Source organism: Podarcis bocagei (genome assembly GCF_964188305.1).
Source record: "Podarcis bocagei genome assembly, chromosome: 5".
NCBI lineage: Eukaryota > Metazoa > Chordata > Lepidosauria > Squamata > Lacertidae > Podarcis > Podarcis bocagei.
In genome coordinates, this window is record NC_138129.1 from 59,749,788 (window position 1) to 59,775,510 (window position 25,723).

Below are 25,723 nucleotides of genomic sequence, written 5' to 3' on the forward strand. Positions count from 1 at the left end.
GAGCCTAACAGGCTCTGTGATTCAAACCCCGGTTAGCATGAAGAGTTGGTGTAAGGATGACTCACATTGTCATTCTGGAAGGAATGGAGGAAGTTGCCTCCCAGTTCACCATCATCTCGTGGAGTGCCGGGAGGATTGCTAATGCCACTTATGTTGTTTGGAGAATTCTGCAGGTTTTTTTTTTGTTTTAAAAAGAAACAACAGACCACACAGAGATACACATGCAAGAAGTGAGTGTGTGCCTTTTCGAGTATGCTGCGTACTAGCAACTGCAACAAAAACATATTGTTCTACAATGGAAAAAAAGATCACACGGATAGCTAAATATATATGAGAAAATGACTTGTGTTTGATGACTCCCTTACAGGGCTAAGAGCAAAAGGGGGGGGGGGAGAAGAGGGAGAAAATGTCCTTGCACTGGTGAGCAGAGGGCAGAAAAGAAGGGTAGAGCTTCAGTACTCCCTCCCTGCCCCTACCCCCAGGGTCCCATATTAACCCCACAACATAGTGGTTATTTTGTCCATGAAAGCAAGAACAAAAGAACACGGCCCAGTCTAAGAATGCAGACTTACTTTTGGAAGTCCATCTATGTCTCCTGACCCTTGCGAAAGAAGAACAAAAGAAAGGAAAGAAAGGTAGGCTGTTAGTGGGGGATAGCTGATTTCCTTGCTCTCAATCAGGGTCCCCCCCCATCAGCTCTCCCCACTCCCCCACCCCCGTTCTGCACCGAAGTGTCCGGTTCCTGAACCATCATCCAGAAATAAGACGCGGCTGCAAAAAGCTCCGCCTTGGCCTTCCCGGAAGCAGCTGGCAGTACATTAGTGAGCTGCAGGTCACAGCTGGGCTAATGCAAACCTCTTAACATTTGCCTCCAGAAAGGGACATGCTGGGGTTGCCTCAGCTGCCATTCCTTTGCATGCAGAACTCCCGGGAGCAGAGCCCCGGCTCACCTTCCTGCACGGCACTAGAGTAATGGCCTAATCGAGTTGCTACGGCCTCAGCTCCCTCCCGCGAGCTTCGTGACACTGATCAAGATGGAGTATAGCACCTCTACTTCAGCAAGATGTATAAGGCAAACATAGGAGGTTAATGGGTCTTTCTGCTGCTTTAATTAAAACACTCGTGCCACGGTTAGGTTGATGCTGCCGCTTCGCCTTTATCCATCAACAGGAGCCTGGCAAAGCCTGTGACCAGCAGTCCCTGCTCCCTGGCTACTTTCCTACGCTGAGTGTGTCAGGAATGGCCAAGCCTTCACAAGACTGGGCTTTGCAGATTACCAGCACTGACTGAGCAAGTCCCCAAAGCTCTGGAAACAAACAGGATCCGCACCACAAAAACAAATGCCGAAAGCACACATCAGCCAACAGGCACAGCCCTAGGAGCTCTGAGGTCAGAAAGCATCTGCTACAGGATTTTGCAGAGTATCAGGACAAAGGCCCTGGGTGTCGAGTCTAGCTAGGACTAGGGTCACCCCACCACCTTGCAAAGGGTCCTTGCAAGAACTAATACCTGTACTAATCCCTGATTCAAACATTTCCCCCCTAGAGTGCAGGGGGGAATACACCCGAAGTAACCCTACACCAGGGTCACTGCAAAAAGCAACAATCAAAGAAATTGGTGGCTCACTGCATGTCCTCCCAAGGTTCTGTACCAAGGGCACTCTAATTCTGGACCCAAGCAGATTATAACATATCTTAAACAACTATTCCACTGCCTGGTGTTGATCCTCCAATCAAAAATTCTGCATTCCCACATTAACATAAAGCAATGTTTTCAGCCAGGAACAAGTACATGAAGGATGTTAAAATGTGTTTGTGATTGCACATCCTAAACAGTTAAAATGATAAAGTGCGCAACTAGAACTCATTTTATCACTGCTGGTTCTGGGATGTCCCGTGAGAAGATAGTCCAAAAACGCTGAATATTGCTGAAGTCTTACCTAATGAGCCATTCATGTGATGCGGCTCCATCCCACCCATGCCCCCCATTGGGCCATCTGAGCCAGGTCCCATGGGGAACTGAGAAAGAAAGAAAGAAAGAAAGAAAGAAAGAAAGAAAGAAAGAAAGAAAGAAAGCTGTCAGTTACCACACATCACTCATATTATAAAATATCCAACATACAATATATTAGCTTGTATGTCTATTGGCAGCTAGATGCTTCAGAACACCAGTGGCAGCAATGCTCTGCAAACTGAGGTTTCTGAATTCTGTTTAAAACACAAAATAATGAAAAGTTCTTTAGGAAACAACAGTTTGCACTGAAAACCCACCATCGCCCACTGGGTATGTGTCTTCCTAATTGAGGAGGTTTGATACACACCCTCTCTCTTCGAAGAAGCCATTGATCTATTGCATCTTGTACCACTCCTGTGGGCAGACTCAATCCTGAAAGGAAGTTGCAGGGAACTCTGCTCTTCTCTTTTGGATCAAAGTGGATAGCCAAATGGAGCAGCTGCTGTCCAGCTTAAGACATGGTTGTCTGGGCATCTGATACTGTTGGATGGCCTACGCCCGGCCATGCCACAACTACTGTGCTTTTCAGCTGGGCAGAAATTTTGCTGCCCCCCTCTACTTCAGCACCATGTGTGGGCAGTCTGGAACCCTTCAACCACAAACTACTACTATATGCAGGGTCCATATAAAAGCCATCTCCAACTTGTGATGTGCAAACCAAGGGAGGAATTCAACATAGCATTAAGCAAATTGTTCCGTTAGCACAAATCTTTCTGCTTGTGTGGTATAATGAATGCTTTGTCCTCTCTTCACCCTGCAGGTACTTCTGGGTGTTTTCCTGATCCCAACAGAGCCAGTTTTGTGGGCATGGGAGGAGGAGAGGGAGGAAAGCTAGCGGAAGTCCATGCATGGGCTTCTGCTGGTGGGGCCCATTTGCTGAATCCTGCCCTTAAGTGACAGAAGTAGTGCAAGAGGTGAAAGTTCTAATAACATGACTAATCTGGGCCTATGAAATCTCATCTGCCAAAATGTTTCAGTTGCCAGTCAAGATTTCTTTAGGCTCCATGTCATCTAATTGTACCCCTGCCTTTCATCCAAGTTACATAGGGAAGAACACACTGGATTCCTTGACAGTTTTCTATCCAAATACTGGCTAGGACCAGATTTATTTAGCTTCAATGGGTTAAGCCACAACACCTGTATTTAGACCCCAGTTGTTTTTTATTCTTGCAATCATCAGTTTGCTTCTTCTAACATCCCATGAATTAAAACCCTGAGATTTAAGTGTTTGCTCCTCCTCTGCCTCCTCTCTGTTCTGTATTCCATTCTCTTTGGACAATGTTTTCTGAGAAATGGACAGGACACACTTTAAGCAATCATCCAGCTACTGGAGTTTAGACTAGTTCAGTCTGAAAAACTAGGTCTGAACATAGAAGTATTCAGGAAAGAGCTGCCCTTCCCCAATAAGAGCTGCTTATCTGAAATATTGGGCTGGCATTGTCCTGAAGACAAAAATCTGGCAGGTAATCTTAACAGAATCTCTTTGAGATCAGCTTGAGTAAAAGGTGAAGAAAGGCCCGGGCATCAGCTGTGTCTCCTTTAAATGCAACCCCGCTAACCAGCAATGTGCGTGACAATCTTGACCAGAGCTGCGTGAACGCCGCTGTTTTAATAAGCGTAAAAAATTAACAAAGTCGCTGAAGAGTTAATCACTTTTTGATGGTTTGTTTTATTTCTGTTTTGTAACAAATGGCTGAAATCAATTAAACTGCTTTACCCTCAACTGATGAAGTTAATTATGATTTGTTATGGTATCTGATATGTAAATTATTAGAAAGCAGACTTACATTCGACCGACTGCCTCCAGGCGGTACGGGATTAATCATTGTGTAGATGTTGTCACTTGAATTTGTCGAATCTGTAGAACAGTGAAACCCACTAAGTCAGGGTGATTAATTCATTTCTTAATTAAAACAAACTCATGCCACTTGAACTCATTCTTTTGTATTTTATCACCTAAAATTCTCTCTAAGTACCACCATTTTCTGGCTAATTTGTATTTAATGAAGATTCACAAAGTTTTTAATCACAGAAATTCAACTGTGAAAAGAATTCTGCTACTAACCAAGAATATTGGGGCTTTCTTGCCAGGAGAGGTGTAGAAAGATAATTTGCTGCCATGTGTCGCATAACACCTCAAAATTAGCTGATGCAATTATCTTACTACAACATCATATTTCATCTTTAAAAAAATAACAAAACACATGGATGACATTTAGTCACAATTTTTTTAAAAAAACAACAACAGAAAACCCAATATTTTTCTTAATAATGAAAGCACTATGAGACAAGTGTTTAATTGAGGGGCAGAATACAAACAAAAATACACAAATTACAAGCAGGCCATGGTGACGAGGGAGAGAGGGAGAGAGAGGAATGGTGCCTACATTAACATATGGATTGTTTTATTATGACCTAGTCTGAAATGTAGGTCAGAGTTCTCATATAAATGCAAGAGTAGGAAGGCAGTGGTAATACTACACTGAAGCTCCACCCCTGCAGCTGTGGTACACGAGAGTTACACGCGGCATGGCTTACCTCCCCAGAGCCACCACTCCCCCCGCTTTTATTCTTGCCACCGACACATGCAATGTATAGTAAATCACCCTTGCAGGCCTATCAGGAATATTCACCAGCCCCAACACTGACACACACACTCTCTTCCTCCCCTCCCACTTTACTACGAGGGAAATACACGAAGGGGGAAGGGAATTTTACTCAGCCTCCTGGGGAGTGAGCACCGTTTTACAAAGTGGAATTTACTCCCAGTACAAATATGGCAACACGACAACACTGACCCGGACAACAAAAAGAGATTTGTGTAGGCCTTCCTGGTGCTAATATTGGGCAACCCAAAAACAGAACAGCCCTAAAGAAGTTGGGTGTTTTTTTTAAAAGGTGGGTGGGACTGGCTTAAAAACAACAACAATAACCCTCTTTAAACTTCTTTTGGATATCTGGAGAATGTTCCTAGTTAACTTCTACAAATCCACCCCTCCCACAAATGATTTTTCCTTATCTACCAACATAAAAATAGGTTTTTAAAAAATTGCCGACGCCTCTCCCAACGTGTCAAATTTCACATGGATAATTCATCAAGGGACGCAGCGACCTCTTTCACATGGCTTACTGGGAACTCAAGGCCGAAGTATGGTACATGCCACCTCCCACCCCTCCGGAAAGGCTTTTGGTGCAGCCAAATCTCCCACTAACCCCATTTCTCATACCCCTCTTGCGGGGCTCCCTCATGTTTTAAGCCCTGGCAGAATAAAAGCCATCAGCACGTGGCTGGCAGCGAGGGCAGGGAAAGAGGAACGGAAGACAAAACCTCTCCCTTTGAAAAGAGTCGGGTTGCTTTACAGCAGCTGCGCCCAATCAATAGCCAAACAGTGCATCGGTGGCATGCAGATTGTTGCTGTTGCGACCTTAAATAAAATCCAGCAGCAAAGGAAACCTGCTAAGCTAACCCAACCATTACCGGGCTCTCAATTCTCTTTAAATAAAAAATAAAAAATGGGGGGGGGGGAATTAGTGCTGCTTTCTTTCACCCTTACCTGCGGGGCTAGGCATGATAGGTGTTCCAGGAGGACCTCCGCCACCAGGGGGCCCCTGTTGACAAGATTAAATACACATCAGGAACCACTGTGATAACACAGCCTGCAATAGGTCAGCCAGATCCTGCTGCTGTCAGCAACAATGTCTCACCTTGGTATTCAGCCAAGCATTAATCTCCTGCTAAAACCTTTGATGCACTCTTGTAGCCAAAGTGCAATTTCTTTGTTTAAGCCTCGGGAAAAATGAAGGTTTTACTGAGGAGCGGGGGGGGGGGCGGCACATCTGTGCAAGGACCACATACCAAGTCTATCTGCCAGGGTAGTTAACAGGGGGCAGTCTTTCTATAACCTTCACATCTGCAGAAGGTGCAAACAGAAACGGGCAACTTAGAACGCTGCAACGTACTTCTTGGATGTGCCATTGGGACGATCTCATTCCAGAACAATTAGAGGAGTATGCATTCAAAGTTCTCCGCCGACACGCGAATTGTAATCACCGTGCGAAACTTCAGAAATGCGTTCTCGAGACCCCTTAAACGCAGTTACGCCACCACTGCATCATTCGCACAGCTGGGGTCACTAAGGGATTTCTTTCCCTACTTTTGAGGCATGTTCAAGACTGGGGGGGGGGGGGGCTTCAGACATGCGTTATTCACATTGTCTGGAGGAACAGAAAGGGGCTTCCTCAGAAAGCATGTAGCTCAGACTTCTTAGAATTCTTGGCCTCACCGCAGAAGCGAATACACAAGACACAGAACCAAGTCCCTGCAGGAACTTGTATCCTGAGTCAGGATTCCTATTTGTGTGCACGCAAACACCAAAATATCGAATCGTATGGCGGACCGGCACATCACTACCCATAAAGAAATATAAACCTACCACGTATGTACCAGGCGATGAAGAAGAGTATGGAATCTGCAAGAAGATCAGAGCATAGGCATTACTTGATGAAATATACCAACTGTACAGGGAAATGAATCCTATAGGTGATGACTGTAGGCAAAGAGTCCATACAAATAAAATTATTATTATTATTATTACTATTATTATTGAATTTATATACCCCCCTATACCTGGAGGTCTCAACAACTGTTACCTGTGTCCAGGAGACAGACGCAATACATACAACCCAGATAACATAATTTCAGTCTTTCTTTTTTAAAAAAAATGTTCAGAGAACCCAAGATAGGAACAGAGGGACACTGGAGCACATCCCACCATCCCACTGAGAAGGCATAGCGGTCAACTTATCCCTTTTCTTGCGAGGAGTCCTATTCGGAATAAGGGAATTTCCCTTTAAAAAAGGGAAACGTTGACAGCTCTGCTGGGAAGGGGAATCAACACATTTCAACAGAGATTCAGGAACCCTCTTAAAAGATTGCACACAAGGGAGGGCAGTGGGAACGAGCACACTAGCTCTGTCCCCTGGCCGCCATTGGATGGCAAATGTCTGAAGCCGGGAGATTCCTGTACTTGCGGCAGTTCCCCAACCATTTTAGAAGCCTGATATTCTGGGGTTGGAAAACAAGCAAGAGTCTCTACCGGCACACACAGGTCCCGCTAACTGAATGCTTGTTATGCAAAAATTTGCTTAGTTGTGCCCAAACTTTGCTATACAAACGGCTGATTCAGATATCTGAACAGTTGGACTTGAGAGAATGGTGTTGCTTGATCGTGAACTTTATTTTCAATAGTGAGCCTGACATTTTCCTACTGTGTATCCGAGTCCACAAGCAAAGCCTCTTCCTCAGTCGTTGAGATGGGGGCAAAGTCGCTGTCCCTGAGCGGCGAAGAACATGTCAGAGCCAAGCCCACAGAGTGCCAGCCAGGTTGGTGGCTGGGACAATGAGGGAGACACCAAGGATGAAGAAAGAGAGGAGGACCTTGGCTTCCTCCAGGGCTGAGCGAGTGAGTTTTGTCACTGCAGTAGCTGGTGGAGGAAGAAGAAGAGTTGGTGCTGATGCCAGCCTCAGTCTCATCATAGGCTTCACTCTTGGCCTAGGCCTCAGTGCCAGAGGAGGGCGAAAAAAGGAGGAGAAAGAGGTGGCGGCTGCACCAGCGGAGGAAGCTCCTCAGCTCAGCCCCACAGGCCTTCCCTTGGCTGTCCTCGCGGGCTCATGCAGTGACATTGTTGACCAACTAACTCACTGGTTAGATTCAGGCAAGGGGAGTGGAACTGGTTCAAAAACGGGAAGAAAAGGGGCAGGCCGGTAGCATTTATCAGAGATGGAGGAAGAACTGGGGGAGGGTGACGGGGTGGAGAGACCATGCTGGTGTAGATATACAGTAGGAAAATGTGGTGTTTCTCCTGTTGCCTTGTTTTATCAGGGAATGCAGTGGGATTTCCCAATAGAAAACAAAGGAAATGATTGGCTCGTTATGCGAATGCTCGCCTAACAAGCCATTTCTCAGCAACGCATTATGGTTGGAAAGCGGGACCCATGTGTACAGGAGACTCCCTCCAACTCATGAAAGGAGACTGGAATGGTGGCTGCAGTGTGGGCCTAGTTAGTTTGGATGTCCCATCTCACCCCTACAGTAGAATGCCAGAAGACGGCAAATGAGAGGAATTCAAGTACTACAGGAAATCTAAATTATGAGGGCCAAGTTTACAAGAACAAAGGCATTCAAATAAATGGACACTTACTGAATTAGCGCTGTTGGGATTGGGCCATGGTCTACCAGCTCCTGGACCCCTGGAGTTTGAGAGAAAACAAGCCTTCAGCATGTACAGAGTGACAACGTGAAACCAAAATGATTTCCACATCTAGAATTGTAAGAACGTCAACAGAAAGCCAGCAGCATGGCAGGTGCCTTACATGTTAATCCCAGGCATGCCGGGCCCTAGAGAGTTGGGTGGAGGTCTCATTCCGCCGCCATAGTTCTGCAATGATAACCAAGGATCAGTCTACCATAACGAGAAGGGAAACCGGAGAAGAAAAGAGAAAGGAAAAAAACAAACAAAAACGAGAGGGTTAGTTTGTGAAAATGAACTTTAATTAAAAAAAAAGAAGAAAAGATGATGATAATGAACATATAGGCAAAATTGGCTACTTTGAAAAAGTAAAACAGGACGGCGGTATCTCTCAATTTGCTCTTTGACCAGGCAAAGGATTTTTTTTTTTAAAGGGGGAGTGGGGAAGAAAATCTTAGAAGCCACCCGAATTTCCATCTCATGGTAGGAGTGTACCAGGAATGCCCAGTGGGCTAAGGCTTCTAGCACTGGCCAATGCTGGTCATCAAGGAAGCAGTAGCTGCACCTAAAGGGTATGTAAGATGGTTATCTTGAAAGGTAATAAACACAAACAAACAAAACCAAAAAAGAGAGGCTTGTCATAGGAAGCCAAACGGGGGAGGTAGACATGAAAGAATTAAGATTCCTTGCTTAGTGTTGTGGTGGGAGAATTGCATGGAAAGAAGCAGGAGAAAATGTGGGGTGGGGTGGGCAGAAGAGAGAAAGATTCTGCTTTAAGGAAGACAAGGCAATGAGCACGTGATGGGGTGTTCAGAAAGGGGAATAGTGACAGCACAAAGGTTTGCAACAGCTTCTAAGTAAAGAGCATTCGGTTACAAAACAGCAAAGCTGGCCAGTCACAAAACTGCGCAAATCTTTACTGGTGTTCATGCACAAGAAAGAGAAGACAATTCTTAGGCTAGAAAATGTCATTTCTCTCCCATTAAACACGGCTGGCAAACACTTTCGGTTCCCCCAACACAGACCAAAGTTAGAGCACAAATTCACTTCTGTGCACCAGAGAGATACTACAGAACTGTACTAGGTCCCACTTGTTTCGCAAAGGAGATCTAAAAGATGAAATCTGACAGAAAGGGCGCCAATCTGTCACAGCTGCGAAGCCCACGGAAAGCTAACGATTAAGGGCTGGGGATGAAAAGGCAGCTTATTGTGGAAGTCTACATGTGAGCACTTGCTGAAACACCTGAAGAAGCTGCTTCCTCCCCACCTCTCTGAAGTCATAAATCTAGATCTAAAGTCGGCGGCTATGGATTCCGATTTTCTTGGTTCCTGAAAGACAGCTGACACTTGGCTGGCTGATTGGCTCCCCTCCAAACATGGCTGCCCTGCAGGGCCTGATGTAGACTGCACAAAGCAGAGAGGTGGTTCAAAGCGGGTTCCTCTTTGAAAAGAGTTTAAAGCAAAATGGCAACTGGCTTACATACTGTTTATACCCTCTCGGAAGAGCTGCTCGCTGAAGACGAGGCAGAGCTCTGCTGTGATTTTGTTGCAAGGGTTTCTCAGGAACCCTCAACTCTTGAACGGAACACTTTGGCCTTCCATTTCTCCTGACAGAGGGCAGCCACAGCTGGCAACAGATCTGCTGATCATGAGCCGATCAGTACAGTCCATACTCCTGGCAAGCAAACAGACTGCTTGGCTGAATGCTAGGCAACCTGGATAGTCACAATCTCCATTTTTTAAAAAAAGCAAATCAAAGAGCTTCACCTGCCTCGCTAACTTCAGGTAACACAGGACAAGTGGGACAGCTCCTTCCCCACACTTTCATTAATGACATGTTTAAACTCTTATTGGCTGGGAACAGGGACCAATGCTATTTTGGAATGAGAAGCAAGCACCAAAGGGACAAAAAATGACTCCCCCCCCCCACAACTCCGCACCCACAGCAAGGTAAACAAGAGCTAGACACAGGGAATGCTCACCTACACACATTTCATGCGTGGCTTTAGAAAGACTCCATGCACCTACACTTAACAACAGCTGCAAATTCAACCACGGCAGATGCCTACGTAACTACAATGCCAATGGAATGAAATCACTCTTAAGTACGCCCCTTCGTGGGGATGGCAAGCACATGGCTTGTCCAAGTTGTACAGCACATCCAAAAGTTTTGAAGCAGTCTTTGTTTGGCTGACACAACTATAACAGATGCAAGCTGTTATAATAACACATCAGGGACTATTAAGAGCTTTGTACCCATCACTAACAGTGCCAGACCATTAAAATAGATAACAAAGCTATTGGAATCTAAGCTTGCCGGAATGATTATGATGCAAGCAACTTTCTTTCTTTTTTCTCTTGCTTTCCTGGAGGTGTGTGGCTTCAACTGGCGTTCTAATGGACAAGTTCATACTTTGCACCAGTATCAAGAAGTTCAGTTACCATATTTTTTCACTCTATAAGACGGACCATAAGATGCACCTAGTTTTTAGAGGAGGAAAACAAGAAGAAGAAAAAATTCTGAATCAAATGTTGTTTAAGAGGCTTTGCGCGGCTATCCCTGAAGCTAGAACAGCAAGAGGGATTGCTGCACAGCAATCCCTCTTGCTGTTCTGGCTTCAGGGATAGCCGTGCAGCCTGCATTCGCTCCATAAGATGCACACACATTTACCCTTACTTTTTAGGAGGGAAAAAAGTGTGTCTTATAGAGCGAAAAATACGGTATTTATCTTCCTCTTTTGCACTCTCCTTCTGATGCTATGCTGCACAGCCTTTCCAAACCTGGGGGTCTCCAGACTACAACTTTGGCCATTCCTGATCATTGGTCATGCTGGCTGGGGCAAATGGACAACAACTTTAAGTTCCTGGGTAGACGAAGGCTGATGTATTATGATAAACAGGATTAATTTGTGTAAATTAGATGCAGAAGATTGAAACGTGGGCTCATACTGCACCTATTCCAATTGTTTTCTTTGCAACGATGCTGTCACAGAGTTATCAAGACCCTTCGAGTAAAGTTGTTCCTAATAGCAGGCAACTATTATTCTGCCCACTTTCTCCAAGTCTAAGCCCTCCTTCTGCACTTGCCTATGCCTCCTGCTCAGCTATTGCCAGTCCTAGCCTGAAAACAGATGGTCTGACTTAAAGCCTTCTCCTTACACTTGCTGACCCTGAGGTTAATCTGGTAATAGCAGCAGAACCTTAAGTGCTGGGCTGACTTATCACAGGTGGCTCCCTAGGAATGGTGTTTGTAAGGGTCAACACTTTTGCTGCAGCTGCAGATCCAAAGAACTTCACAGGGTATTACTGGATGAAAGCGATTTGCAAGGAAACCCAAGGAAACGTTTTATGCACGTCCCCCCTTTTAAAGTGGTAGTTCAACACTTTAAATGATTACGATTTCACAGTTGCTGAAATTGACAAACCTGATAGTATTAGTAAAAATGACAGGGGAGATGGGAGGGAAAGAAGCAAGCCGCTTTTCTGACGTGTACTAGGCCCTGTTAATACATCCCTTGGTATGCTAACATTTTCTTAGTATCAGTTTTAGTGAGGGACTCATGGTGTGCTGGGGTTCTGGTGTCGAATCTGTAGTCGGTTTTCTATGCTGTTCCTTCAAATACTGAACCATAATCATGGCTTGGAAGGCTGTCTGAACTGAGCCACTGCACAGATAGCTAATCCCAAAAGAAGTTTCAGAAAGTGCAAGGGACCTCACTAAAATGTGGCCACTGGTTATGGTTCCCCTGCAACTGTTTTCTGAAGTGCACATGTGGCAAGCTGGTCATCTCTAGTATCAAACCATGTGATACAGGTGCCTCAGTCTATTGGAGTGGACACTACAGAAAAGCCTCACTGTGTAGCTGAGTATTACTAATGACCAGGCTTTCCATATGGTTACATGAGCAATGCTTTAAGAGACCATGAGTTAAATGAACATCTGTAACTACCCCAAGTCAAGGAAAATCTGGCCTGAATGTCCCTAAAGTTTAATATGAGAAAGCAAAGAGAGGTATCTGAGCTTGTCAGGTTTCAGGAAGAAGCATGCTAAGAGAACAAGGAGAGAGCAGGATTGCAAAGGAAGCTCCACAGGGAAGTGGCAAGCCTGTGAAAGAAGAGATGCACATTCCTCAGTACCATCCCCATCAACACTTATTTATAACAAGTAAATGTGCATCATGCACCTCAATAACCTGATCCAACCATGGCACAAAAAGTGGACCAGCCGAGAGACTGGAGAGAGGACCTTGTATCTCTCTCTCTTCACCATCTGACTCCATCTGTCCCCTTGGAAGCTTCTCACACTGATCTGTTGGCGCAGAGAGTCCCAACAGAACCCACAAAACAGACGTATTGCAACAGAATTAGGTATCTAGGAGCAATGGCTTTCTAGGCAGCCTATGAAGTTGTCCAGATCCTTAAGGGTCAAACCCTGAGGTACGGATTCAACTAACTGAATTGTTCCCACTAACTGAATTGTTCCTTCCGTCCTCAGAAGGTGCTTGATCCAGAAGAGGAAGTGGGGAAGGAGCTTTTTGCTGTGTTCTCTCTCTCCCCCACAACCCTTTTCCCCTGTCCCAGAGAGCCTCCAACCCTCCAGAGCCGATTTTAGGGAGATGCAAGGGGCTGCAGAAGGAAGGGCTGAGTAGGTGAATGCCACCTCCCACAACGTCCACGGGCGGGAGCATTCCCTGAGTGGAGTTCTGCTGAGGGGATGCTACCACCAGAGGTAGCATTGCTGGGATCCAAGACTGAAGCAGAACTGTATAAAAGCAGATACGGGCCATGATTGGCCCATGGCATGCATCTGAGAAGTAACTTGTCAGCCCTCCTCTTCCCTCCATCATTCCTCCTGCAGTATGTAGTAAATGCGAAGTATGGACATCAAATACACTTTGCTGTGCAGCAAAAAAGAAAAGAAAAAACAAGCACCTTTTGGGTCGACCTGCAAAGTCGATAGGGTGTCTGCCGGTGCTATAAAGCGCAGAATAAACTGCAGCAAATTTTATTATTCAAAAAAACCACAACAATCAAGTGAAATAAATTCAGCACTGTACCCGCAAAACCCCCACCCCACCTAAGGGTTAGCATCTCAAGTTGTAAGATTCTTTCCTGACCAGAGTCCAATTAAACCAGAGTTTGCCCATTTGGATGAAAAGAGCAAAGATGGAAGGTGGGAGCAGGTGAGCACATGAAGTACGTGATATGAGGATGTTCACTTCTGAAGCCATAACTAGATGTTGGAAGGTGGGATTCCCCCCCCCATCCAGACACATGTAAACACACTAATGTAAAATGCATTATCGCTAATGGTGAGGAAGAAAAGGTTTGGGAGGAATGGAAGTGCTCCTAGCTCTTCAAGCTCCCAGAGGTTGCTTTTATGATGTTTTGCTCGCTAACTTCATAAAGTAGCAAAGCTATTGTTTGGCACTGGACGGGGTAGGAAATGCTCTGCCCAGGTTTTACCTGTGGACCTGGACCCATGGGCCCCATTCCTCGTGGAGGATTCATCCTTTGCATTGGCCCTCCCATGTTGGGATGCCCTAGCGAGAGAAGAGAGACAGGAAGATGTTACTTTATTACTGGAGAGTAATGCACTTGGTGAAAGGATAGGCCAAGGGGAAAGAACACCTGCAGACAAGCCGAATCACATTTACCTTGTTGTCGTGTGGGGTCCATTGAGTTGGGCAGCAAGGGCTGTGTACCAGGAACACCCCCTGGAGGCTATGGGGGAAATGAAACAATTTTGAGGAAATCAAATACTTGGGAGATGCACAGTACAATTATCAATATTGCTTTGTTACATTTGCTGCTGCAATTAGAAAAACCAGTCATGGGCTGAAGGCCCTTTTGGCTCAGCTGCTTTTATATCTATACCCAAAAGCATTAGACGTCAAGGAAATGGGTCAATTTACCGACAAGGGTGAGGGTAGAACAGCCCCCTTATGCTGTAAGCCCTGCATTTGTCTCATATTGCCATTGTGTGGTTGTCTGCAGAGGAAACCCGGTTGATTCGAGGATAGGCTTAATCTTCCCTAGAAATCCTCCTTCAAAAAGGAACAGGAAAACTTCCCCCCCATTTCAGTTATTCTTGGCCGACTTTCCCCTAAGCCAACAGTGAAAGGTAGGTATGGCAGAGGGAGCGGAATGAAAAAAGCAGCATTTTTAAAAGTACCATTTATTTGTATGAGAAAAATGTAACATATGGGACATCATTTTCACAATACACATGTAGGTGGAGAATGGCCTCCGCTTCATTCCCTGAATGGGTAAGTGATATCTCTTATTTATCCCAGCTCATCTATCATCAGTTCCTAGAGTCTCACGTGTGCATAGTTGAATGCTACAACCCCCTTGTCTACTAGCCCATTGAAAAAAGCAGTCCTTTCCTTCCAGATGTTGACGGTCTTCTAGAAATGCCTTTCACCTTTGCATTACCTTGGCCAAATGGGCTTACTGACACAATTTGTAATTTTGTCCACTCCTGGCCTTCTTCAGAAAAGAAGCCTCCTTTTCTATAGCACTTTCAAAAATCATGCTTTTCCTGCCGTAAAGCCAGAGTAAAATAGCTCCAGGTGCTTGAGTGGGCTAACTGACTGTGGTAACTCTTTTGATGCTAAATATTCTTCTAGGTTTGGTCCTTAAGTTCATCTGTGTTTATCTGGTTTGTGGGTGTTTTGCAAACACCCCCCTCCAGTTACCTGCTAAATATAAGCATCCTTCACAAGCACCTATATATTCCACAAGCATATTGAAAATGCATACACTGGAGACTAGCTAACTTACAAAAGCCCCTCAATGGATGGGGACCTAGGTATCTTATGGAGCACTTCTACCCACACCACCCAGCCTGGGCTCTTGGATTGTCTCAGGGGGCTCCTTCTTGTGGGGATATAGGGTAGGGCCTTATCAGTAATGGCACCATCACTTAGAAGCCATGCCATTCAGGGCCTTCTTTGACATAAACAACTGCCCTCCCAGGTTTTTGGAGGGCTTGGTTGAATCTGCTCTGGAGTTTTAGTACACTATAGCCTCCATTACTGCAGGTTTTAGTGTGTGAACTGCTTTGTTTTATCACTAGGTTTATATTTATTTTTACTGTAAACTGCTTTGGGACCACTTTGGAAGTGAAAAGTTATATTTAAATCTTTATAAATAAACATATATAGCTACAACGGTGATGGAGTTTATCTGCACTGGCACGGTAAGTTTTGATCAGGGTAGAATCTGCATGCATTTTTTAAATGTTGTGAAAATGTTGCTTTAAAAAAAAATCCTTTTGAAAAATACATTGAATTTGCTATAGCTCACAGTTGCCATCTAGTGTCTAGTGTACTGCACTTCCCAACACATTTGCAGCTGCATAGCTGAGTCTACGGGTTACAAACTCACGGGGTATCACTTTTTTTGGGGGGGGGTGAAATAAGACCCAAGTGAACTTCCATCTTTGCTACTACCTTTTGGTTTGGGGTACCTTTACTCCAGTCTCAGCTACATTAACGCCTAGGTACCTGACACCCCCCCCCCCATTCGACAACAATGACTTCCTCACTGGAGAAAAACAAAAGCTTTAAAATAAGCCAGGAAGTTTCTTAAATATACTATTTCTCTCTTGCCTAATTGGCTAGATCTGCTTTCCTAAACATCAGTCATTGCTATGCCTTCATTCATTGGCTAAAAATACAGGAACAGGCTCATATATTTTTTTAACAAAACAAATGAGCAGAGTAGCACCTGCATATTTTGCCTCATATTTCAGGTTCAACAAGGGCTGAAGACTTGCTTCCCCTCCACTTCTTTTTGTAATGAAAACTTGGAATCCAGGGAAGATGGCTTATCAGGTGGGTGGGTGGGTGGGGTTTGATACTCTCCTTATCCTCCCTGCAGATGCCCACATGTGCATATCCCATTCCTCATGAATCTATCATATATCTTCATTTTTTAAAAAGCTGTCATCCATATGCAGCCTGAGTCTCAGTGAAGGTCCTTGAATGAAATGCTACTGGTGCCAGTGCAATTTTAAGGTATACATTTGGGAAATGCACTGCGTTAAAGAAAGTTATCTGTTTGCCAACACAGATGACATTTCATCAACAAGGGTGATAGCGTTTCCCCTTCCTTCCTTACTTAACAGAAGTGAACAGATTATGAAGATGCCATTTGTATTTAAAATACGTCAACACGTTTTGTAGAAATGGTAAGATTCCTTTTTTCTTGGGCAACAAATCCTTTCAACTTCATAATGTGCCTTCCATATTTTGATAAAGCTGGAGAGAAAAGACAGATATCGTCTCTCTCTCTAGCTATAAGCAAGTTTGCGATTTGGACATTTTCTTTAAAAAATAGTCCAGATCCCTCTTAACCTCACTACTTAAAAGGAGTTGTTGGCTGTAACTTAGACAGAGAACTGGTATTCCAAAATGGATATATTGATATAAAACTTAGAAATATGTGATGCATAAAACGTGCCGTGAAACTCCTAAGGTGCCGTGAAACTCCTGCATAGCTTTATGGATCCCTTAAGGAGCTATGCACAGTTCAAACAAAATGGACAGAGGACCTCTGCAACTGAGGATAGGTGAGATCCAACACAGCCAAGAACATGATAACTCTCTGCTCCAGTTTTGGCAAGTCCACTTACAAAGCCATAAGTGAGTGTGATGGCACTGGATGTACATTTTTCAAAAAAAACAACAACACGTAAACCACAATTATATATATATATATATATATATATATTTTAATCCTGCACAGAGTTATAAAAAGGAATTTAAACTGCATATAAGATTCCTTATTATTGTTATTGTTTTGGAAATGTGCAGGTGGTTAGTGTATATGGAGGACAAAGCTTTCAAGGGATACCTAGTCGTGATGGCTTTATGCTGCCTCCAGGAACGGAGGCACAATGTCTCTGAATTCTAGTTGCTGGGAAACCGCAGCAGGAGGGAGAGTTTCTGCCCTCATGTCCTCCTTGTGGGTTTCCCCAAGAGGCATCTCTAGTTGGCTGCTGTGGGAAACAGGATGCTGAAACTAGATAAGCCTTTGGTCTAATCCAACAGAGTTCTTGTTATGTTCTAGCCTCCTGCAGCAATTTCAAAGAGGAATTTAATGTGATCATTGGTCAAGAAAGGCCAGAAAAGCATGACACTCAATAGGATGGCAGATTTTTTTTGAGAGTCGGTAAATCTTCTGTGCACATCTTACAATCTGGTTTGCATGAACTCCACTTACAAATGACAAGCTGGCTACAGACAGGACATCCTTCTGCCCTTAAGCTCCCACTATTTACTACATATATGCAATTATTATCTTGTGGGCAAAAGATCATCTGAGAGCTTTACAACCCCCCCCCCCTTTAAGAAATGAGTGTATGTTTGTCTGTGTGTGGTAACTCATTGCAACCCCAGTGTTAAAAAGTACATGAATGAAAGAATAAACATCTAAAGCCTCAATCGTGCTTTAGCTGCGAATACTGAAGAAATACAATACCTGATTTCCCATTCTGATTGGGGGCCGGGGACCTCCTGCGTATCTTGGTGACATAAAAGGCTGTAAGCATATAAAATTAGTTCAGTGGCAATGAACGCTCAAAAGTGGAAGTAAACATTATAACCACTTCCTTCACAACTGCTCTTTAAAATACCAAAATTGATTGTATTTCCCTTATTCTACACACGTACACACAAACTCCCCAAACCGAGCATTTGATTAGCAGAACATTTCTGAGGTGAATTCCAGGCCAAATGAATGAAAGATTTAATATACTGCATTCCATTCAACTTGTAATTAGACTTGACACATATACACACAGAAGCATTTTTTTAAAAAACAAAACAAAACCCTGCTGATAAGAAATATTTAGACTCTTAAGTCTTTGACATTTGTTGTGCTTTACTGTATTTATTTGTTTAAGGTTAGGATGGTTTTAATAATTTTTGACAAGAATTAAAATTAGCACAAATGAAAGTACCAAGCGAATATTAAGATACTTTTTAAACAGACTGGTAAATGAAAGTGCGGTTTGGGGAGAAGAGTTTAAAACATTTCAATGACAAGTAGTGAAAACAAGCACTTAAACCGTACAATGATTGTCTTAATGCTGGTCGGGGTTGGGGGGGGAGGATTAAAAAATAATGATATTTGTATGTAAATTAGCATGTCTGAAAATCGAAAGCTACTTTGTAATCTGATGTCAATGGAACAAATGCAGCCAAGAGGAACAGACTTCCTAGCGGAGGTGAGATGAGGTGGAATGAAAACGATTTTGGGGTCCCGGGATCTTGAGTGGATGTAAATTCACAACGCTCCACAAACTACCCTGGAGCTGCTCGCTGGTTAAGTTAGCGGAAGGGTGTGGCTCCCACATGCTTTGAGAGTTCACACAGAACACACATATCACAGCAGTGCCCTGCGATGTCTTTACCTGACTGTGGGGTCCCATCATGCTGTTGGGGTTGTGAGGTGGAGGCTGTGCGTGTGGCGAGGGCTGAGAGCCAGGCGGTCCCTGTGAGGTTAGATAGCAGAAGGTGGTTATAGGTCAGGCACATGAATGTGCAGGAAAAGAGCTTGCTTGACAGGAGAAGCTGGCGAATCTTCACAGGGAATGAATGTTTTGTTTCTGAACATCGCAAACTTCCAAAAGAAAAAGAAATAGAAATTTGGGGGGCGGGGGGGGGGGAGAATGTGGGCAAAGAACCAATAACTGTCAAAGCACATCAAATGAGCTGTTAATTCTGAGTGAGCGACACAGCTTGTGCCCTCTGACATTTGTGATGGGATCGCTAGTGAGTCCAACGCTGGAATTGCTGCTCGGTGCTGGAATTTTACTGCTGTGCGGACAGACTAAAATAGGTGCAATGTGTGGCAGCACATAACCTGCAAGCAAATGTTTTCATTGCCGAACCTTAATAAATGCAAACTGTGATCTCAATTAACACAAAAAAGTCTCCAAAATATCTGGAGTGGGGGTGGGGGAAAACCTGCCTCGTCTAGTCTCACACTGGAAATTGCACACATGGCACCGCAGAAATGCAACATGTCCGCCAACTGTGCCCTGGCATCTGCCCGCGTTCAGGCACGCTTTATTCAAATTATGTAATTCAGCAGATTTGGGTAAACAAAATGCAAATCTGGGTTGGCTGTATGGATCATGATATTGGTCTGGGCAATACAACTTATACAAGCTGAACAAAAAGCCCCCCCCCCCCGGTATACTGCACTGTACTGTTTCAGTCTTCCACAAGCCTGCACTATTAAATGCATCTGGATAAGTGCTTGAAGAACACATACAAAACTAGCTCACCCACAATATATTCCTATTAGATTAGCAATAGTACTTTTCTGTGTTTTCATTTGCCACTTGGGTTAAGAATTTAGAGCAAGAGAAAGTTAACAAGAAGGTTTATGATTATGATAAGAATAAAAATAAAAATGCTTAATAACATGTTTCCATGCTTTACCTAGACTTCCAGTTCTAGGAAGTTTGTAGCAGCAGCAATAACTTATCATTTCTACACACAAGACTATAGTGTCACATTTTTGAGACCAGAACTGCGGTCCTTCACCAAGATTAACTATCTATTGAGGCAACAATTAATCTTGCATGCAGATATGATTTTACCTGGGGGGGGGGGGGAGCTTATATGCGCCTGAGAAGAAAAAGATTCATTTGTATAGTTTCAACCCTGCAATGCAGGGCTGTAGGATTAAACATAATTTTAATTCCCTCCATTCCTGGAATCCCAGAAAACAAGAAGTTTATTTCAAAAAAAGTGAGTTCTTGAACATGAATAACCAAATTCGCACTATGATGTACACATGTTCCCTGTGTAATTTTTCTCTCTCTCAAACAAACACAAAATTGTAATTGGTCTGGAAAGCAAACAAGACTTGTAAGTACATTATGAGAATCAGCTACACACTTCAGGAAAAGCAGAGGAACAGATGTTCTATACCTGCCATGTTAGTAATTTCAACAAGTGTTCGCCTTCTAGCTGCTGCCAGCAATGGCACGGTTTGTTACCATGAGCAATTTTCTTAATTAACAGACATTAATTAGCCATTTAGCAATTTTGCAAGCATTTGTTTAGCAGCTTTCCTAAACATGAATACCACTGTGATAATGGTACTGATTAGAGGATCCCCTAATTAACAGTACAGGGAAGGAAAATTGAAATCACATAAATTTAAAAGGGGAGGGGAAGTTAATGAAGGCAGGACATATTTGCACCTGCAAATCTTTTGTACCAGGGAAACTTGAGTGCAATGTAAATAAAAGAGGGGGAGAAATTGTTAAAGAGTTAACACGGAAAGATGCAAACAGAGCTCTAAACAGAAGCAGACACTCTGCTGATCCTCCAGGTTATGTTTACGGGATCGTAGAAACTGATTTTCCTTTGAATTAATACGATCCATTGTACATAGGGTGCTAATATTTGCTCATTAACTCCTTTAACTGAGAATTAAGGGTTGCTTCTCACAGGTTATTTTTTTCTCTAGTACTGATATCTATATACAAAATACGTGAATATAGTGTTAGGTATGAAGTATGTTTCAAATGTAGCTTTCCCCCCATCTCAAAGACTTAAAAGCAGAGAATTAGACCCCCGCCATCAAGTATTTTGAAATGCATGGGAAACCTTTGCACCTAACAAAATCAACTTTTAAGAAGCAATCACTGTGCAGCAAGGAGAATTTGTTCTCAGCTTATCATGTGCTTTGACCTCTTCACAAAACCACAAAAGGTCCTTGTGCCTCTTTTAGGTTTCAGAAAATCAAAAACAATTTTTTCAATTACACACAATTAAAGGAAGGAGTTGTCAGGAGCATACTGCAAGTAATACAATTATTTTAAAGTCAACTGAAAATGATCTCTGGGATGGTAAACACATAAAGTTTGCACAATTTAAATTGGAACAGAAAAAGTCGGCTGCTATGTGGATGCCTTTTGAGATGCTTCGATCAGAGCACTCTGTAACCTCTGTCCGTAAATGTGCTACCTTCATGTAAACACTTTATCTTCTCTAGACCAAAGAAACTCCCACTTTAAATGAAACTTCTACTGAGTAATTCTCTGTGTGAGGTGTCAGTGCCCAACCCAATGAAATGGCAATGAGTAGGCAACTGTTGCTGCTATCAATGGTAGCTTGCTTTCAGCCACTGAGACTGCCTAAGCCCTCTCTCATCGCCTCTAAGCAGTAGCTGCATATGAGTCCTAGAGCTTAACATTTCCACTCTGTCTGGAAGAACAATGTCAAGGTCTTCATGACTGCAGAATCCCAATGAGGCTTGGGTATGACTTTCATGGTATAGGAGGATGGGAAGCATCAAGGTTCTTTTAGAACAGGAAAAGTCAGCACTGGGGTTATACGCAACAGCAACATAACAGAACGCAGCCTAGAACCTGGGTTGGATTCATTCTAATGCATAACAATTGCTCCTTGTGGCAGATATATTAACATATACCCCTGAAATGCCTTGCTTCATGACTCCCACATTTCTATCAAACATGTCAATGGTAACCTCAGAAAGAAACTCTTATTTTAGGTTTATTAACATTAATGTGGGGGGCCGGACTATATTTTGGGGAAAAAATATGAACAAATTCCTATGCCCCACAAATAAACCAGAGATGCATTTTAAATAAAAACACACATTCTACTCATGTAAAAACAAGTTGATTCCCAGACCATCCGTGGGCCGGATTGAGAAGGCGATTGGGCCGCATCTGGCCCACGGGCCTTAGGTGGCCTACCCCTGTCTTAATCCCACCTTTCTTACACTGAGCTCAGGGCAAAGTACATTCAGAGGAGAGGTGTCTGGTGCAAAGCTCACTGCAAAATGAATCTCTTTGGTTGAAGTCCAATGCTATCCATTACCCCATGCTAGTTTCCCCTATAAGAAGTCTGAGAACATGGAATATTTTCTACTAAAGACATAACCTAAAAGATTATAGTCCTTTGCTTCACCCATGTCACCTAAAGAGATAACTTCTTTTTCTGACACACTGTAGTTTGCAAGCAGAAATAATCTGCTGTTAATTGAAAAGGGTAGTGAAAAGAAAACGACAAAACCATTATCTTTCCCAACTGTATCATTAGCCAAGTACTAAAGGAAATCCAGCAGTTCCAAATAAGAACCGTTTTTGGAAAGCTCAGAGCGACTACCCAACTATTCAACTACTTTACACACATTCATTAATGGCAACAATCAAGTAAATTGGTTTTTAAGATAAAATGTTCATAGGACTGGGGGGCAGGGAAACACCTCAAGGAAGTTAAGAATACTTAATGCTGTTCCCACTACTTCATTGCAACTACAGAACAGCAAGTCGTGACCTACAGGATTTACATTCTCATAGGTATTTACCAAACACAAGAATAAAAGTTCCAGAGGAAACTCACGCCAATAATCCCTTTCAAAACCTTCACCACTGATCTTACAGAGCCAGCACTTGCCATACTGCTATAATGTAGAAGCTTCTTTGCCTTCAGTTATCAACCTCTCCTTCCTTGAACTTATGAGCAAATTATTTTGTGGTTCTCCTATATTGAAATAATTAAAGGCTAAAGCATAAATCTAAAATAACCTTGCCTAAATCAGGAATCCTGCCTCTCCACATAATAAATGTTGAGAGATGAACCTCAGGATTTTAAGAAGCCAGTGACAACCTTCATCAATTAAGTAGACATCACAGATTTACCATTGCTGAAGTGCCCACTAGTCTCCGTTAATGAACATGGCCAGTACAGAATGAAGTATTTATTTCCTTATATTTATCCTGCCTTTCTTCCATCATGGAACGACATATTGATTCCATAGAGTAGTAACACAGAAGTGTTATTTCTGCATTAATGCCTGCAGACATAATGAAAGACCTTTCTTGACCAGGAGTAAGTCACAGGATTATGCACTTTTTAAATCCTTGTTAAGAGGACAGCCCCAATCACCATGTAATATTGATACCAAAGTAATGCTTAAAACTATGATCAAGGTGTGTAGGACAAATTTGTTTTAGACAGGAGGGAGGTTAAGGCAAGGGACAAAGTGATTTCATGGCCTGTCCTCTATTTCTTTACCACAGTTTAAGAGAGCCATTTATATCTGAGCCACCCCTTAGGTGTCCCATTACTTGATGTCTATGCTACTAATAAGCATCCACATTGAGATGTTTCTTTTGCAATTGCAGAAGTATGTATGGCAACCAAATTCCATTTGTAGCAAAATGTCATTTAGAAAATGGTTGAGAAGTAGCACTTTGCCAGTTTGGCCACTGTACATTTTTATGCATCGGTATTTCCAAATTAGCTAAAGAAAAGGACAATTATAACAGAAATCGCAAACATTTTGGGCTTGGAGGCACAATTGGAAATCTAAAAAAACATCCATTTTACAGAAGATAGTGGTGCTGCTCAGAACTCCCTCCACAAGCAACATGCAGAGAGACCCTATAACCTCCCCACAAAAAACCCCAAGCCCCAGACCCTTCTCCAAAAGCTACCAACTAACCAAACCAAATGCAATTTCTTTAAATTTTGGGGGTGTTTGGTGGCCTTGGAGGGGATTTGAGAATACCACCATGCCCACAAGTGCCACCTGGGGACCCCAGAAGAATACCATGGATAAACAAAGCAAGCCTAATAAAAATTCTGCAAAAGAGAAAAAAAAAAACCTGGCAAAACTGTCTTTCTTTATGTCAGTAAGCTACAGAACGGTTAATGGCAGACCCACATGTCTTAAAAAGAAAAAGAAAAAAGCAACCAGACACCACTGTAAGATCAGCTGGTTGAAGAATTGCAGGAGATCTGGAGCTTGGATAAGATGTGTGGTTTTTAAACACAATCAATTACTTGGAAATGGTACAAATAACCAATGGATGAAATCTGCAGAATACTTTTCTAAATATTCAAAATATTGAAACTCATAGCAGATTGTGAAGCATATTAGGGAGGATCCCATAACACTGGGAACAGGCAATGGAACGGTACTTGAACGTCAAAGTATTGGCAAGTATTATGTGACTTTTTTCTGGAGGGCAGTGGGGAGGAGGATAATCTCATTCATTAGAGAGAAGGGAAGGGAGTCTAATGTACATAGGGACTTTTCCCACACAGCCACTCACTATTTCACACTATTTGGCATTAGCCTCAAGGACAGTGGCAAGCCGCTGCCGATTATCACATGCATAGGAGTAGTGAATGGCAGAGCACCTTAACAGGCCGGTCAAGATGTCCACGTTATGCCCAACTTCTTAAAAATGTCAAGTGAAAAGATCCAAAACAGAACACAAACATCCCTGCCTCAGTTAAGAACCCCCTTTGTGCACCAACTACACAATATAAAACTACTGATCTTTATCTAAACTTAGAACTGTTTTTCCACAGGATGCAACAATGACCACTAGCAAAAACGCTGTTTAAAAGCGTTCCTCACAGATGTCAGTTTTACTAGCCCTAGTTAGACTGGGCTTCCTCATGAACAGGTTTTAGGGGCTGGGGACAAAAAAGCTCATCAACAAGCTCTGCCTGTGCATTTTCAAAGGCACCTGCCTAACTACAACTGCAAGGATGGGGAACCTGTGGCCCATTATGTCGTTGGACTACTGGCTCAGGCTGGAACACCACTTGTAGAAGGCTACATATTCTCCATCTCTGCACTACCAAGAAGAGGATGCTGGATTAGATGGATTCTTGTGCTGCTTTTAAAAACATGGGTTGATTAACATAGGAACAACTAGCACACCCATATTCTTACCCTTACAGAATCATAGAATTGTAGAGTTGGAAGGGAAGCTAAGGATCATCCAGTCCAAGCCCCTGCAATGGAGGAATATGCAGTTGTCCCATACGGGGACTGAACCTGCAACCCTGGCATTATCAGCAGCACACCGCCCTCCCCTACGAAACCCACAACCCCTTGAGTCAAAGCAAAAAGGAGATTTTGCCTTTCGTGGTGTATCTCCTTTCTGGAGCACCATCATTATACATAGCACTTTAGAAAGTTGCATAAGCAGGATGGGGAGGCAGCCCCTGTTCCCACAGACCTTACAATCTGAGAACAGTGGCATTCTGAAAGAGTTACAGCGTCTTTCTTAGACGCCTGGGAACTGGAAACACAGAATGGGGCTCCCTCCTTCTGAGGACTGATACAACAAAAGCTTAGAACTGGAATTTGAAACTAGGGAACCAACAAAACTATTATTATTATTATTATTATTATTATTATTTATTTGTACCCCACCCTCCCCGGCCGGCTAACATTATAAAACTAAGACAGTGTACAAAGAACATAAAAACATAAAAACAGGCAATCAATTAGTTAAAGAATAAGAGATATTTCTTAGAAACCCAAACCAGTTGGAAACCAGAAAGGGGGGGGGGGATGCAATGTCCGTCTGCTCTTATCCAGAAACAAGATTCATGCATCATATTATCTTCTGGGTAAGGATAGAGGCACATCTCGG

At 43.2% G+C, this 25,723-nt stretch overlaps 1 protein-coding gene across 4 annotated transcripts in view; it reads right to left on the reverse strand.

The window, feature by feature from the left end:
* SSBP3 (single stranded DNA binding protein 3) overlaps positions 1 to 25,723 on the reverse strand; it is a 172,549-nt gene that overhangs the window by 3,546 nt on the left and 143,280 nt on the right. Inside the window, exons 6-17 of one of the 4 annotated variants that reach the window (XM_081195421.1) lie at positions 18,686 to 18,766; positions 17,752 to 17,811; positions 13,920 to 13,986; positions 13,729 to 13,805; positions 8,387 to 8,451; positions 8,215 to 8,263; positions 6,447 to 6,482; positions 5,568 to 5,622; positions 3,801 to 3,871; positions 1,940 to 2,018; positions 573 to 601; positions 66 to 167 (exon numbers count right to left, since the gene is read on the reverse strand). In XM_081195421.1, coding sequence (XP_081051547.1) covers positions 66 to 167; positions 573 to 601; positions 1,940 to 2,018; positions 3,801 to 3,871; positions 5,568 to 5,622; positions 6,447 to 6,482; positions 8,215 to 8,263; positions 8,387 to 8,451; positions 13,729 to 13,805; positions 13,920 to 13,986; positions 17,752 to 17,811; positions 18,686 to 18,766 — 771 coding nt within the window. Of the gene's footprint in view, positions 1 to 65; positions 168 to 572; positions 602 to 1,939; positions 2,019 to 3,800; positions 3,872 to 5,567; positions 5,623 to 6,446; positions 6,483 to 8,214; positions 8,264 to 8,386; positions 8,476 to 13,728; positions 13,806 to 13,919; positions 13,987 to 17,751; positions 17,812 to 18,685; positions 18,767 to 25,723 lie in introns of all 4 variants that reach the window. The other 3 variants (XM_081195420.1, XM_081195423.1, XM_081195422.1) reach the window with 3 other exon arrangements.